The sequence below is a fragment of the Melospiza melodia genome, chromosome 6, assembly GCF_035770615.1.
Source record: "Melospiza melodia melodia isolate bMelMel2 chromosome 6, bMelMel2.pri, whole genome shotgun sequence".
Lineage (NCBI taxonomy): Eukaryota > Metazoa > Chordata > Aves > Passeriformes > Passerellidae > Melospiza > Melospiza melodia.
Genome location: NC_086199.1, coordinates 75,446,227 through 75,463,526, shown reverse-complemented (window position 1 = coordinate 75,463,526; position 17,300 = coordinate 75,446,227). Strand labels below are relative to the sequence as shown.

At 43.5% G+C, this 17,300-nt stretch overlaps 1 protein-coding gene across 5 annotated transcripts in view; it reads right to left on the bottom strand.

Annotated features, from left to right (window-relative positions):
* The window catches only part of ACTN1 (actinin alpha 1), an 85,613-nt gene that overhangs the window by 33,186 nt on the left and 35,127 nt on the right, over window positions 1-17,300 (bottom strand). For all 5 annotated transcript variants that reach the window (XM_063159283.1, XM_063159278.1, XM_063159280.1 and 2 more), the window contains exons 2-4: window positions 12,023-12,137; window positions 7,142-7,261; window positions 148-234 (exon numbers count right to left, since the gene is read on the bottom strand). In XM_063159283.1, coding sequence (XP_063015353.1) covers window positions 148-234; window positions 7,142-7,261; window positions 12,023-12,137 — 322 coding nt within the window. The remainder of the gene's footprint in view (window positions 1-147; window positions 235-7,141; window positions 7,262-12,022; window positions 12,138-17,300) is intronic.

The window sequence follows — 17,300 nt, the reverse complement described above, 5'->3', positions numbered from 1 at the left end:
GATGTCAGGGCAGCTTGGGAAGGGTAGCTGCCAAGGATCCTTTAGTGACTTACTTAAGAGGGCATTTTGGGCCATTTAGGTGGCAATGCCATTTAGTTACTCCAGTTTTCCACTACTGAACAGTGTCAGGAAAGAACTAAAATTTACCTTCAACTGAGATATCCTGAATGGCAAAACGAAGGATGATGGTCCAAATCATTCCAAGGGTCATTTTAACATTGCCATCCACAATTTCTGTGGGGGAAAAAAAAAAAAGGTAGAAAGAGAAGAAATAGACAAAGTTGCAACTGCAAATCCTTGCAAAAAAAGGAGCACTGGGGAACATTCCCTTTTGCATATGGAAGGAATGGAATTCTTGCTAAAAACTGTTTTTCCCTGCCTTCCCAGATGTTCTGCTGATAGGTACAGTAACCCATAATCAGATTTTGCAGGACAATACTGAGAGCAAAACAGACACAGGTGATCCTAAAGATTGGGAATAAGCACTGATTTAGATCAGTGTAATTCCCCACACAGGCCTAAAAGCACCTTCCTCCAGGTATAATTAGTACTACTTAGAAGTCAGAGAAGCCAAACCGGGAAAAGGAAAAGCCTTACTTCTCTTATCCCATATCTACTCCAAGTCACCTATAGAACTGCCCCAGCATAAACATACCAGAAGAACCAGTGACACTTCCCAGAGATACGACCAAGAAAACCATACACCATAAACATTTTGATTTCAAACAAGCCTAAATACATCAGACTTCCTGTACAGGACTTCTTTCAGTCATGTAATTGCCAAAGGACAATTTCTCAATGTCCACACAGCCTGGTGGAAGAAGAACCAAGGACTCGTGCTGAGCAGTCAGCACAGAACATAACATAAACCACGACTGTGAGCAGACTGTGCTTTACTGCTCATTAGATTCCACAGCATAAATCAGCAAGGGTCAACAACTTGGAGGCTTTACAAGGCAACTGTGTGAGCTGTGATCTGTTTAGGATGAAGGATCAAGGTCCTGAGAACAACAAGTGCTTGGGGCAATGCTGGCCCAGAAAGAAGCTTCCATCATGTATGGACTAGAGCCAAACAGTGAGCAGATGGGTCTCAAGTACTGATCCTCAACATCTACAAAAATTCCACAGATATATATATATATATATACCCACACACAGTTACAGAATTTACAGCCTTCACATTTTTGGATAGTGAAACCAGCTGAGCTGTTTTCTCCTACTCATTCTCTGACAGGTCCCTGTATGGCAGGATCTTTCACAAATAAATGACAAGTTACAAGAGTATTTTCAGTAAGAAAATGTTTGGAGGTAGAATAATTCAAGTCCCAGTAAGATTGTCAGAAACCATTTTTGTACTACTGTAGACTCCTCCATGCCACTTCTTTCATAAAGCTGCCCAGCAGGAATTGGGCTCTGGGGCAAGTACAACTTGTGGTATAGGCAATTGATGCCTGTCTGGATAACGCCACAAAAGTAACTATATTTTAATCTTTCCTTTTAAGCTGTTAAAAAATTGCTTTTCTTCTTATGAAAAAAATTCGAAATGCGAACCTCATTGTATTCAAAACCAACATACCAGCAGTACACACCCCAAAAACAGATTTTCAGAAATTGTGTCCAAATTCCTGAAAACTTGTGATTTAGAGATACATGTCATGCAACTTCCAGTGTAAATCAGAATTATAAGCTCTACTGTCCTTTGACATACATCTGAATTAGTGATTTACAGAAGCAGAAGACAGAAAGCAAGACATGCTACTTCATTCTACTGCAGTAAAACTCTGTCTCTGCTCCTTTCTAAACTTCAGAGTACACTAAGATCTTTCATTGGGTCATCAGTTTGCCCAAAATTAAACAGCCAATAACTTTTCAGTTCAGTACAAAAAACATACAGTTATTTTGCTGGCATGAAAAAACTGTGTTTGCCTGTTGATGGTTTTCACACAAATTCATTTTTTACAGACATTTTGAGGTCAGGGGGTTGTCTGCTAGGCTGATGCAAGAAAATGTCAGACGATGGCAAGCGTATTCAGTTCTGTACTTTTTGTATTCTTCGCCACTCCAGTAAAGCACTGCAATCAAGAAGGAGAATCCTCGCTATTTTTACAAATACCTGAGATACTGCAGCTAAAATATGCAAGAAAGTATCTGTATTTTCAGCTTGTTTGTTTTGTTAATGTGATTGATAATCACTGGGATCTTCAAAAATCAAAAAACCCAGTGCTTGTAAAACCCCCAACAGTTGGCAGGACTCTTCTAGGATATATTTAAGACCTGAAACTAAATGGAGCTCTTTAATGGGCTTGATTAAAATCTGATGACAATACTTTAATGCTGAAAATGCTTCATGAATAGTAATAAATCAATCAGTGAGCTGAAACAGGTAATTAATGTTACTGCTCCAAGGATTTAAATTGGAAATAAAGGTCCAGACACTTATATAATATCGACAGTGTAAAGTTGCTAACATAGTGTAAGAACTCAGCACTACGTTCTGGTCACATTCTAAAATTCTAAAGTCAGCTGGTGGAATTAAGGTGGAAGCATCCCTTCTTTCCCAGTGCTCTTCACAGCACAACCCATTTAAAAAGAAAGATGTGCTCCCTGTTCCCATATCTGATTATTCTTTAGCAGTGCACCCAAACAAAGCTGCTGTGGAGGAAATCCAGAATGTTTCTACCACTTCATCTCTACATGTCATTTTACTTTACACAGTGCCACCATGTACCAAGCAGATACTGGTGTCAGTGAGATTAGCGAGTGATCCATCCCAGGATACACATTTATAAAGCTACACAATCCTCTATCTTTTTTTGTTGTTGTTGTTGTTGCTCTTTGAAATAGACTTGACAAAATGGTTATTATTTATTAGAAGCAGGCAAGCATTTTTCATTTTTAGTGCTAAAAATCCTCTCCTGGAAACCTGGTTACAGAGTCAACCCAACTGATCACAAGACTCTATGCTCTTTAGCCCTCACTCACTTGGTCTTCCATCCCAGCACTCCCTACTGCCAACCTCCTTTTCCTTCAGAATTCACCACCCTGCATCTGCTGCCAGTCTCTTTCTAGTATAGTAGGATAGGCCAAGAAACAAAAGCGAAAAACACGGCTGCAAAACAGGTTTGCATGGAGCTTTCTGCTTTCCTGGTGATGAAGAAAAAGAAACTCCACAAGGATTGTTAAAAAGTTGAATACAACACTATATAAGGAAGACTCAGTAATGTGAGAGCAGTTCACGTATTTTATAAAAGGCTTGTAATCAGACAGTATTTTCTAAAAGCCTGACTCTGCTTTCCAAGTGCTCTTTCTAGGCAGGGCCTCTGCAAGCACTGTGTGCACTTCAGCACCAGCAGCTGTTGCAGGAACAGCAGCACAAGCACATGTTATCAATGTGATTTACATTCAACTTGAGGGTTGATCAATTGCTGGCTAAAGCTGGTGAAGCATCTGCATCCACTAGAGGGAAATTTTTTGCACCAGTGAATATGCTTTCACCTAGCTCCTATCACTGCACCAAGTACCAAGCAGGCAAGAACTACAGGACTGTTGGCCACAGAGACGTGCCTTTTGAAACGCCACCACCTCTTTTAAATGCAGGAACTCATTTTGAAAAATGCAAAAATTATTAAGTTTCCTTTCCTGCCACGGATAGTTAGAAGCAGAATCAGCAACACAGAAACTGTTATCCCCTCCTAGATACTTCTGAGCTGCCCATGAGAGCAGAGCCTTTGGTTACCCCATGGAGAGAAGTGGCAGGGCATGAACAACTGGCAGGGTAGCATTATGATCTGGGAACTGGAGACCTAGAACAACGATGGTGACAACAAAAAGGGCTGCTCTGCATTTTGTTTGTCAAACAAAAGCCAAACACAGCAGACAACTATCCATGTCCCTGTCTTCAGAAAGCATGTTGCTCCTGATGGTCCTGTCAGATTTAGGACAGACAGCTGGCATTGTTAGTGAGGGTGCAGCTCTCAAGTCTCTAACAGAGTGGACAGGACAAATAAATGCTATGCTTCACTCACTGACAAACGGAGACCCTATCTTCTCCCTTTTTTTAACAGTGAAATAAATGTATCCTTGCACTGCCTGGTGCTTCAGTAGGTGCTTTACTCAGTTGGGACTTTTGCAATCACTGAAATCCCTCAGCTTTACTTCTCCTTTTACTTGTGCAGGTGAGAATAGGGGTCAGTTCACCCAAAGTTATTTGTATGTTCAAGTAAGCAAGATCTGTTTAAGAAAACAGCAACTTTCTATGTAGATTTTAGTAAAAATAAACCAGTCCTAGGGTGACATACTTGACCTATTCAGCTTGTTAAAGCCCAGGAGCACTTGACATGAATATGGAATCTATTACAGCAAAAGAAGGCTCCTGAGGTGTCAGATGACAGTGAGATTTAAAAGCAGATGAAAACCATTTGGCTAGAGTCTTCCTTGATCCAGATTACACAGGTCTGCTGTATGCCACAACATACTTTGATTCTATACACATACTTTGATTCTGGCTAACAAAATGCTTAGATTAAAACAAAGCAAAACCAAACCTCCCAAAAAACCAGGACATTGATGGCCAATATGTACAGAGATCTACAGCTGGACTGCAGACCCTTCACACAGGACCTTGCTGCCCAGCAGACACACAGAGATGGAGGTAAGGAGGTAAGGAGTGTGCTCCCTCAGCCAGTACCACCACGCTGCTGCTGCATGCTGGTTTGCTTCTCTGGGAGAAAAGCTCCCTAGAAAACCTTCTACATCAGTCCAACCCGACCACAGCATCTACAGCTCACTGCTTGGTGCAGAATTATTACCAGCTCATTGGCTGGCAGACCTTCTACCTTGCTGCTACATGATGGCTTTTAAAAGTCTCAAGCAAGTCCCTAAAATTCATGCTTCAGAAAGGTTCATTATCCCTTTCATAAACAGAATAAACTTCCGTGCTGTCCAAAGTAAATTCCATTTTTACAGCCGATGTGCAGTTCACTGCCCAGCAAGCCCCTGACAGGCTGGGCAGAAGCCCCTGCAGCAGGCTGTGCCCCTTGGTGACAAGCAGAGTGGCCCTTGCTCTGTGTGCAAGGGCAGGCAATGGGGTGGGCAAATCCATGCTGTGACCACACTCACATGGCCTGAGAGGCATCACAGCACAGGCCCAAGCACTCTGTATAAAAATCAGAACTAACCTTAGGCTAAACTGCAGTGCCTTGCCACCTCTGGTAGTTTAAAGAAAGCCACGTGTATTGTCCGTATAGCTGCATAGGCACCAGGACAAAGGAAAGCCAGGAACATTTGGCAGGGGAGTTCAAGATCACTATTCAGATTGATGTGGATCATACTTCTGTCACAAAATGGCACTTCACAGCCTGTTTCTGAACAGGGTAACTGCTGTCAGTCCATACTGAGTAAGTGGGCCCTGGTGATCTTTGGTCACAGATCACTTGACTTGCAAATGACTTCTAAGTGCTGTGAGATGCAGTCACAGCTGACTCAGGAGATGAAAAAAATAAATCCCTCAGAAGAAGATGAAAAGAAACAAGTGCCGGGGAGAACAGGAGGAAAAAAGAGGGGAGGGGATTTAGGAAGAAAGAAAGATAGGGTTCCCTACACTCTGGAAAATTTTAAGGAGCCATTTAAGGTAGACCACCTCTAGGTGCAGATCCAGCTTCCAGTTTTCTAGTCTCAAAAGGGTCCAATACAGATATGGACTATTGTATCAGACACTGCATGCATCAGTCCTTTTGTAAAGGCACAAAATGACCTCAGATGTGTATTTGTGTTCCATAAACCATACTCACAGCCAACAACAGCCTCAGGTTTCTACTGCTGAAAAAGCTGAGAAATTTGAAGGAAAGTTTTGCATGCAAAAATCAGTATAATTCAGCCATTGACCCCTTGTATTTTGCTCTTCAGTACCAAAGACAGTGAAGAGGCATCTGCAATGTCCCTGACATTAGTTCCAAGTTATTCCAAAGTCTCCATTAGTTAAAGCAGTGTGCTGAGGTAAAGGTTTTGGTAAGGCAAACATAAGCACCTGCAGTGGCTGAGGTAATCTGCCTGATCTGACATGGAAGAAATGAACCATAGGATGGGTGCAGGTCTTGGAGATGCCCCAAGAGAATGTTTGAAAATTCAGAACTGGGGACAGCATGCCAAAACTGCAGTGACCTCATGAGCTGAGAACCGGCAGAGCTCAGCCCTGCAGCCCCAGGACTCTCCCAAAGAAGGAATACACATCCAGAACTGTATCATGGGCTCATTTCCTGGCTGTGTCATGAGTTTCCCTAGAGAAACCAAGTACTTCCATCTGCGAGGTGGAGATAACAAACCTCCCTCATTCTCCATGGTCACTGTAAAGACAAACCTAGAAATATCTCAGAAGCAGAGTATCTCCACAGCAACAATGACAACCTGAATCCATAGGAAGAACTTACAAACAGATCCAGAACAGAGAAAAGTGTCATGAAAACCCGTAAACCTTTCTGGAACTTGGGTGACATATCTGTGAAACATCCACCACCTCTGCTAAAAAGACAAAAATCCTACACAGCTGCCTGGCTTCTGCATGGTCTGCAAGTTCTTGAGGGCATCCCAGATGCTGCCCACACTGGTCTCTACACAGTCATAAAGGCTTCCAGCCAGAGCATCCAGCTACACAGGGTGCACAACAAGAAGCCTGGAAGCCATGAAAACTGGAACCTCAGGGGTCCTTGTCCTATCTTGGGGACTGCACTTGGCTTTGACCCATGCAATGTCCTCCAGCAAGAGATCCTTCTCCAGCAGCTCTGAAACAAGCTAAATACAAATAGTTGCTATGCTTCAATCCAGAGTTTTCTTAATTGGAGAAAGAAATATCTCAATTAATTTGTTTCTGCCATTGCTCAAAGTCTTCCTTAACTCATGAGAGCCAGGAGAAAAGCAGGATGACCTGACCATTAATCCCAAATGGAAATCAGGTTTGGCAGCCTGGTGTGAAGACCAGATTTAAATCCAGAGTAAAAGCCTACTATATCCCATTTTTAACTCAATTGTTTATTCTGCAAGAACACAGTAGGGCTAGGGAGGTGCAAAGGGAAATGACATGCTGCTATGAAAGAAAGACAAGGGCTAGGCACAGCTTGGGCTCAGAAAAATCAGATGGTTCCTTTACCTTCTGCTCCAATGGATACTAGCTTGACTCCTTTGCTGGCAATGAAATCCAAGGCCTTGTTCACATTGGATATTTTGTGCACTCGCATTTTGCCTCTTTCAGGCTTCGCCAGACGTTCTCCTAGTAAGAAAAGAGGCAAAAAAATAGTATTAGAAAACAATTCTGAACCTGCTCTTCCCTGGTGCACGTTTCCTGTGGTGTGGCAGAGAGACTTCCCTGCATCCCTTCAGGACAGCCACACTCACCATTTTAAGCACCCCCAGAAAAAATCAGACAGAAAAGTATCTTTTTGATGCATCCCAGGTAAGTAACACAGAACCTGTCCTTTTCAGAGGACATTTGCATCAGAAAGGAAAAAATCTGTTAAATCTCCACTGGGCTTGGCAATGGAACCAACCTCCTCTAGCCACAGATATCGAGGCCTGGAAAGAGCACAAACTCTCCCCCTACAAAGACAGGTGAGGAGCTCTCCTCCAGCATTTGCAACACCCAACTTACACAGCAAATCTCTCCTTGGAACTACCTACAGTCAGCTATGAGGGAGATCTTGTGCCTTGCCTTTTCTTTCCCCCAGCCAAGATTCAGACCTCCTACCTCTCTAGTCTCTCCACTGAATGGCCAAAACCGCCTGTGGCAGGAAATAAAATTACTTCTTTGGCAAAGTGGCTTTAAAACTGTAAGGACTGTCACATCAACTCCTTTTCTTTAAGTCAGATGTATTTCTAACTCCATACTAGGTCTTTTATACAAGTGCATTTTAAATGTTTATACTGAGGCACAAAGAAGGAAGCAGCCTAGAACAGGTTAATCTCTGACAGAAATCAGTCTTAGGATAACACTCAGCTCCTGACTGCAACAAAACTGGTAAATTTGGAAAAGCACTTTCCAACCTTATTTATTTGAAAGAAGTACATTAAGTGCAGTCATGTCCTTCTTGATAGACTGCTTGTAACTACAGTCTGCTCTTATTAACAATAACCCAAACATTCAGAGCAAGCAAATTAAAGCTTGGACAGGTGGACCTTCCAAAGAAACCTCTAACAGGAATATAATTAGATGGGATTTCAGAAACCACCTGTATATGACAACATTAGAAGTGAACATCCACTTCCAGATCACAAGCTCCAGAATACAAAAACAATCTAAAGAAAACCTAAGCTGGTTTTGTACTTAAAAAAGGTATAATTAAAAGGAGATCAAATGGGCAAGTCTAGGCAAGCCACTTGACCTATTCAGTTCCAAAAGTCTCCTGCTACATCTTGAACTGAATTTTTAAGTCAATGTAAGCTGACTCAAACACTTTTTTTGAGGTTTAAGTGTGAGAAAGAAAAGCACTTGGCTTGTTTCCTAACACAGGTGTGAAGAAAAGCTAAAGCAGAGAAGAGAATACTATCTCCATAACAATGCCATCTAAAGGAAAAATGTCTGGAAATTACAATCCTTTAAAAGTGTTTCAGTGCTTACTGTAAACTGGTGCCATTACCTCTCACACTAAAGCATAAAACTAGATTCATTTTTAAAAGAAAACACTGATGTCTGACAATTTAAGTTAAAAGATGTATTTTATGGTACTGCCTCCTTCCTAGGATTAAAAGAAAACCTGAATTCTTTTGCTTTAATGGAACCTCAAGTACATGCCACAGTAGACTGCTTTATTTTTCCACTTGGATAATGCTAGTCATTCTGAAAAAAAAGCCGAAGCATTTTTGTGACAGTTATTTGCAACAGTTTCACAATGACATTTTCATGTGTAATTTTACAATAAACTTAAGCAGTCTCATGCAGCCAAATGTCAACAGATGGGTTGAGCCAGCTAAAACTTCCTTCAGTTCAATGTGACTGTAAACTAGCCTTGCAAAAAGAAAAATAAAGACAAGTGATTAGGTTTCAGCTGGGACAGCAAGCTGATCCAGTTCACCTCGTGGCCCATGTGCAATGCCAGTGCAGTGGAGAGCATCTGACCTGCCCTCCCTGGGGCTGGGCAGAGCAGGATTGCTCCCCCTGACAGCCATGAGATCCTCAAGTCACTGATGTGATGGCAAACCTTCTCAGATTCTAATCCTTTCTCTGTGAACTTTTTTAGCTTTCAAAACCCAATGACCATTTCCTTCAGACTTGGACTTCATTAGAGACTTAGATTTCCAGAAAAAAGCATCATTTGGTTCCATGCCATACATTACTAATGATGTGGACTGTTAAAAGGAAGCTGGCTAGAAATATGTTCTACTTTGAGCTATTGGCATCACTGGCTTTATTTCTCAGTACTTCTCCTAGCTGACAAAAGCAAAATGGTCTACTGTTTGCTTCCATTCTGATTCTCATGTAGTAGCCCAAGGCTGTGCTGTAAAAGCCAAGCAATGCAAGGATGTATTGGCATAGAAGTTGTTCCCTGCAAATTTGCTTAGGGAAAATTTCAATTAGTGACTCTGTCTGTTTGAACGGGGAAAAAAAAGCACCTTACAACTTTATTTTAAAAGCACTAAATGTAAATTCAGCCTTTTCCAGTCCTGTATTATTTTTAAAATGGCTTTATCAGGGGAAGGAAACATACATGGTGAAAAAATGAAAGTGTATCCTTTGGGGCAGGGGGTTGCAGCTGTTACTTCAACCACAGAGGCCAACCAGAGAGGACCTGCAATGAAGAAATCCCAGCACAGTCCATGAACTTCCCCTGCTGTACAGTGACTGGGAACAAGGGGCTCTTGTGGGGCTGAAAGGGGACCTGTCAGCAGCACAGCTCACCACCAGCAGGTACCACACTGAGTAAAACTGAAGCACTCAGACCATCATTGCTTCCCATACTTTGGGAAACTGCTTCCCATACTTTGGGATGGGAAAACTGCTTCCTACCTGCCCCAGATGCCTGGCACCAACGTGTTTCCAAGGACACCTGTGAGGATGTCCCTCCCTGAAACAGGTTTCCCACAGTCCCAGTGCAGTCCCTCTTCCAGCCCAGGGTCTCGGGAAGCTTCCCTGCCGAGGCTGCATCCCTCCTGCCATGGCAGAGTGCAGCAGGCACCCTGCAGCAGGGGCACAGGGAGGGAGATAGTGCTCCCAGCCAGGTGGAGCAGGCACCCAGCTCCACATGGCTCTCAGCCAAGCTGACCCAGCCCTCTCACGGCTGAAAGCTCTCACAGCCTCCTACTCAGGGTTAGAGGAGATCAGCCGGACACAGAGTAACCCTGCCCATGCCAAATTCCCATCAGCAGTCCCCCAAAATATGTGAAGAGGAAAGTGTTGCTAGAGGAGCTGGCAGCTGGAAGGAGGCTCTGCATGAGCAGGGGGGCTCACAATGGATAAGGGAGCTGCAGTGATGGAAGTGAAATGAGGAAAACGTGCGCTATGTTTCTCTTTTTTTGCCACTGGACTTAGGAGAGCTGCACTGTAGCTTCTACTGCCTCTAGGGAGAGGATGCTCAGCCTTAAGAGTGTGAAGGACCACGGCCTCTGGTGGGATGCAGTCCCCAGCTGTCCCCCACACCTGTGCCCCCTGGTCATGCAGCTGCAGGCACAGAGCCACTGTGCACAGGGACAGGGACACGCCATGCCCGTGACACTGCAATTGGAAGCCACTGGCTTCTTCTCAAACAGAGGTGGATCTGACAGGCCTTGCCAGTGAGCTACCAAAGGGACAACAGCAGAGGAAGAGTGGAAGATGATGCAGGGAAATGAAGCAGCAGGAGATACAAGATCCCTGCTTTAGCACCAAGCCTCATCAGCCTTCTCCTACACATCCTTCTCTCCCCTGCCTTCCAATCCAGCCATTAGAAGCTCAGCCCTCAAGGCCCATCTGGCCCAGGGTCCTCTCTGAGGGAACATAAATACAGAAAATACACTAACAGGACTCTGCTACCTCATTTCTTACAAGCACTGCAGAAACAATGTGCACACTGCATAGTTTTGATAGTGTTTCAAACTCAGATCCCTCCAAACCACCAGCATGGGCAAACTCCCTGAGATTTCATTCTATATTCATAACTTCTTGAAAAACACTGACAATAAACTGACAGAATCTTTACATAAAATGGGAAAAGGGAAGGTAAGAAAAGGGACATAGGACAAGCTGTCTGAGTGCTACTATCATGGTCCTTTAATTGAAAAATATACCAAGGTCAGGAATTCAAGTCACTGGATTGCTGTAACTGGCTCAAAAGCCATCAAAACAAAGTCTGTGAGCTGGGGTGAACAATCCCAGTTTGATAAATACAGTCTTGCCCTCCTTCAATCCCTCCTACAACACTTTACTAAGGTATTTATTTCATGAGCACATCAAAAGGGATTACTGCTTACATGAAATAATCCCTGGGAGGTATCTGTCTAGTAGTGGGACAATTGTGACACAGAATAAAAACAAATCTGACCTAACTTGTTCATGCCCCTGCTTTTATTTCAGAGAGATTTTGCTTTTCTTTGGGATTTTTTTTTTCCCCATGAAGGTTTGAGCATTAAGATCAGATTGAAACTAGAATGGAAAAACTTGAGTCATGGCTGAAACTGAATGACACAGAAGATTTACTGGTTTGACTCCCTTCTTCCAGTAACTTCTATCATACTCCCACTGCCATGATTTCCTAGTGCAGCATTCCCACACTTCCCAGAGCTGCTTCATCAGCCCTGCCAAGCAGTAAGAGCCACTGCCTGGATCTTCACAGGAGGCTGTGCATTCCTGACAGGCAGAGAAAAGCCAAGAAGCCAGAGCAGGAATGCAATAGGCAGCTTTGGAGCACATTCCAAAATGGCCAGTGCTGGAGACATATATTTGTAGGGAGAAATTTGTTCCGAATCAGGAAGCAGCTGTTCTTCCATTCCAGCAAAAACTGCAGCATTACAGCCCTTGCAATCAGCATTCTGCACGGGCAGCACCACACAGAACCTCTCTCACCTGAAATGACTTCCAGAAGTAACATGAGTTTAAGACCATCCCTGAAATCTTCCTCTATGTTCTCAATCTGCGTCCCAGCCTTGCGGAGGTGAGAATTACACCATGCTGTAAATGTCTAAAACACAGAAAAGGAAAGGAAAAAAAAAAAAAAGCAGTCAGTAATCTTCCCACAAACCAAACAACAGTTCCCAACCAAATCAGTGCTGTAAAGTACCATGACAAACACTCATTAAGTTCTCATCTCTCCATCCCATGTCCCTGTGGAGCACAAGCACTTGCACCTCTAAATACCCAAAGAAGATGCAGGATGTTTCTGTAGCAGAGGGAATCTGAGAGTCATTTCACAGCTCCAGCACATCTGATGTTCTGGAGAGGCTTCTCATTTTCTGTTTGGCTTAGAATACCTTGAAAGCGATTTTTAAGCATGCAAAGTGCCCAAATTGCTGAAGACTTCCAGTGGTATTAGATAGCACATACTAACATGAAGAACAGAGAACAGCATTCCAGATGATCTTGTCTCTAGAGAGGTGCTTGGGAGAAAAAAAGAACTGTTCTTCAACCACTCTGATCTACTCCATCCCCACCAACGCTTAGACACTGAAGCAGAGCCTGCTGAGCTCCTCTGATTTATGTCCTGGGCACATAAATCACATCCCGGTGGTGTCTGTCCCGCTGCCTCCATTATCCCTGACTAACTGCTAAGCAGACCTCCTTTTCCTGTGATCATCCCACCTTCCCCCCCATCACATACATGAGGAGTAAATACTTTCTGAATGAGGATAATATCACCCACTCAGCAGAAGCGCAGGTCCTAGAAAGGATACAGGTAATAACCATTACTTAGTGACACTACTGTCTAGCACAGCCCCAAACTCCCACTACTTGAGAGCCTCTGGCAGAAGCACCACTGCAGCCATCTCAAAAATGAAATCACAGCCACTCTGTAATTAGTGATACCATGCACCACCACTGGAATAACAACCCGAGTCTGAAGTGCAGGACAGACGGAGGCCCAAAGTACAATACAGCCAGTACTATGCAGGCTAAACAAAACTCTTTTTTGAAAGCACCTTCTGACTTCAACTAGTCAAGACAAAAGTATCTCTCACGTGAGAGAAATTAATTCCACCACAACAGATGACAACACATTTTTTGTGGTTGCGGTCTGTAAGCCCATGCTCTGAACAATGGGCAAGTGGGGCACTGACAGGGGAGAGACCATCTCTTCCAAGAGATGTGACAGGAGTTATCTCAAAAGAGTACCATGTGAACTAGTCTGAAAAGTTTCGTGATCAAAGCACAAGGAGCAAATATAAAACATCTCAGACACCTCTGTGTGGCACAGACTTAGATAGCTGAATCAAAGAGCTGAATCTCACCTGAACGTGCAGAAGCTGACACAAAACTACTGTTTGAAGAGTAAATGGTAGCAACCAGGAAGACAAGTTTGCTCGAGTGCTAATGAATGTGTTTCCCAGTGTTTGAATAGCAGACCAAGTAAACCCTTTCCTTTGTACAACCTGATAACCCCTCTATCACTCTCTAAATAGAAGTCTGAGGTTACTCAAAAATGAATGTATCCAAAAGCTCAGTGCTACCACAAGGAAAGTCTTCCCTCCCTCTCCCAGATGTGGTCCTGGAGCCAATTCAACTCACTGACCCAGCAAAGAAAATTGTTTACCCTCTTAAGGCTGGTCTTCTGCTCAGTAGTGCATGGAGGCAGTTCAGCAGAATTTTAACAAGCCTCTACAAAAAAAATTGGGCACACAAGGGCCAAGCAGGAGGGTGGAGTGGACCACAGCAGTCATGCCATTTTAAGCTGCTGGGGAACCACAGAAGGAAGAACTCACTTAATACTGAATCACAGCACAGCAAAAATTCAGAAAGGCTTTACTACTTATGCCATGCATGGGATTTCAAAAGAAAGATTACTCCAAATGACAACAGGATTGTTCTTCATTGTCTCAAAGCTGGGCTTTCACTACTAACCTGCTCTCATTTGAGTTCACCAGACCACAAATAGCGTGGCAGAATCTTTCCTTGGAAAAAGCATTGCTCAATAGCTGCCAAGCCTTCCACTGCTGTGCTTTGGCCTTGTTCTCCACTGGGACTGTGGAATGGAGCAGGATAACAGCACAGCTGTAAATACTTTTATGGCAATGGCCCTTTGGACAGATGCATGTATTGTGAAAGTCTGGGATCTCTTTTTTCAAAATGGCCTGGTTTCCTTCCAGATTTGGAAGCTTGGAAAAAAGAAGAGTAAGTAATTAAGCACCTTTTATTGCTTTTTATTATTAATCCCCTGAGAAGAAAAAAAGGTGGTGGTTTTTTTGTGATGTTTTTGGGTTTTTTGTGGGTTTTTTTGGCTTTTTTTTGGAATAAGAGTGGTTTTATTTGGAAAAGGGCCCCGTATCCTGAAGTACATCCTTTTGGTGCTATTTTCTTCATTCTACTACTTGAGCTGTATTACAAAAAGAGAGGTTAATTTATTTGGCTCCCTTTTGCAGCCAGGCTACTTCACTCTTCCAGAAAAGGCAATGAGAACAGAGATGCTTTCAAATGCTATACCATCATCATCACATGTCAAAGTATGAGAGTAAGTTTTGTCAGAAAAGTTATGGATGTCCATGAACCTCCTTCTCATATCTGGACAAAACACCTTGAGCTAGCGTCTGGACCTGAGTGACATTACAGAATTCATGTTGATTTGAGGAGGAACCCCAAGAGCTAACTCACAGGCCACAAGGCTGCACTTTTAGTTCCTGTCTGACTTCTCTGAAGTCATTTCAGTTTTGTTCTCCATCAGCCCAAAGCAGATCAGACATCTCTGCTTTAAATCACTGATAATTCCAATGGAGCTCTACAGGGCATCTCTCTGCACAGTTTGAGGGTGGAAGAGAGTCACCAGTTCTACACTTCGAAGAAACACAGAGGAAGTTAAATGCAAACCACAAATCTCCTAAACTTTGCTTTATTAATAAGCCTGGCAGAATAACTAGATCAGTGAGAGTATTTTTATTGCTGCAAGAGTCGCCTAGGGCTTGGTAGGAAACAAAACCCCAGAGCCAGCACCAACTTCTCAGCTGGAACCATCTCCATCTCATCACAGCCTCAGATAGGCTGAGTGACACAATCCCACAGAACACTGCCATTAGCCATGAGTGGCAGAATGGACACTTCAGCTCCTCAAGAACAGGGACCATGAAGAGTGAATAGATGGAGCACGGAGAGTTTCCATGAGACTGTTCCCAGATGCACAAACATTTTCTCAAAGCATCTTAAGGTCCCACAGGAATTCCAACGAGCATAATACTATAAGCAGCACAACAGCATATGTGAACAGCAACAACCAGCATCCCAGTGTGGATCCATTAGGCCATTTTAAAAGAAAGCAGGATTATGAGTGCATTTAATAACTGCGGTGGGACTCACAAACTCTATTCACCACAGATCAACCCAGAACAAAATCTATCAAAACATAATCTTCAGAAAATAGCTTTATGTTGCATTTGCTGTACATACTGCAGAGGGGTAAAACACCTTCTTATTCAAAGCAGTAAACCGGAAAGAGATCTGACAGATGGGAGAAGCCTGGAGAAATCAGAGAAGCAAAGGGAAGCCAGAGAAGGGAGAGCTGAAATTTTTGCTGTCCACTGAGTCTTGCAATCCTGGCAGTCTTGTTTAGAGCCAGTTTTACTGACTTGGCTTCGTGCATCTGCACAGGATCCTTTTTGTTATTCTAGGGAAGCTCCTGAAGCCTCCCACTCACCCCAGGCACCTTCTGGGCAGCGCAGCCGCTCCTCCGCACGCCTCGAGTCACAGCTGCCAGCGGCAATGGCTCGGGGGCAGCCGAACCCTGCCGTGCTGCTGGCACCAGCAAACAACTTCTCCAGAGTGGAAAGGGCTGTCCGAAGCAGCCAGCCACCTTTCTGGGGCAGGCCTGGCCCTGGGAGCAGTGAGGTAAGGAAAAAAAACACAAAAAAACCACCACGCCTGCATTTGTTGTGGTGAGGTGACTTGCACCCAGTTCAGAGGGCAAAAACACACTGCCAGGCAAGAAGCTGCTCAGAAACAGCAGAGGTTCTTCCTTGCTCTTTGCGGACACAGAGTCTGGAGATTTTTCTCCTGCTTACTTCTAGCTCCCTGTCCCAAAGACAAGAAAAGAAATAGTCTGTTAACCTTGAGGCTTATGGAATTTTTAGAGCTGGAAAACTACTTACTGTTAAATAATAGCACAGAAACCTCACACCATAAATTTTCTGTGGCAACTGCACAAGAGGTGCAAACAGAGCTGTGTTTCTTGGCCCTTGGATCTTTCCATATATTGTACTTGCAATTTTACTTTTGGACACAACAGATTGCCAAGATACCCCTGCAGGTCTGCCTCTTGTTCACTATGGAAGATGTCTGATGAAGGAGCACATGTGTTTGCAAGTACATGGGTGCATTTCTCATCAGTGCTCTCTGGACTCCCTGCTCCTATCTAGCTATGATTTGTAGCTTTTTGGGGTTGTGGTTTTGGGGTTTTTTTCCTTTTTCCATCCCAGCCTAAGCAAGATCCCTGACAACAAGATCAACTCTTGTTATTTGGCTGCTGGGTCCTGCACAAACAATAGCACATTGGTATTCTACCACAACACAACCTGTCAGATAACAAAAAGAATAACAAATATCGAAAGGAAGCAAATACGATTAACTGTTCTGCTGCCTCAGAATATTTACTGCTGAGGTATCCTCTGCAAGGCTACCTGTACGCCTATTTTAATAGTCATGCACACCCTTTTTCTTGACACAACATGAGAAGTCCTTGCTTCTTCACTGTATTAACCCTTTCCTAGTCACGAGCTAGTTAAAACAACAGCCTGGTGATAGCTAGTCCTGCAACCAAAACACTAATGAGACACCATCCTCAGCTAGATCCTTCCAGGTGTCTCTCAGTCCTGCCAACTGCAAACCTACCCATACCACTTGTGCATGTACACATGCACTCTCTGGTATTCTCTGCACTTCCCCAACATTTGCTTTTGTTCCTGAAAGCCAATAACCTTTCACCTCCACACTTATTTCCAATCTGAGTACCTTTCTGGTACCAAAGTGGCTCAGGCAGAAATCCTGAAACCTAGGGAAGCAGGACAAATAAGTGAACATTTTAAAGTTTAAAGAATGTTTCTTCCCCAAAAGCAGCAGCAGCAATACCACTTGGAGCAAATCTAGAGAGTTCTTTGCTGAAAGAAGGCAGTCATAAGGCACTTTGGCTGCTGAGCAATTTTAGCAGTGT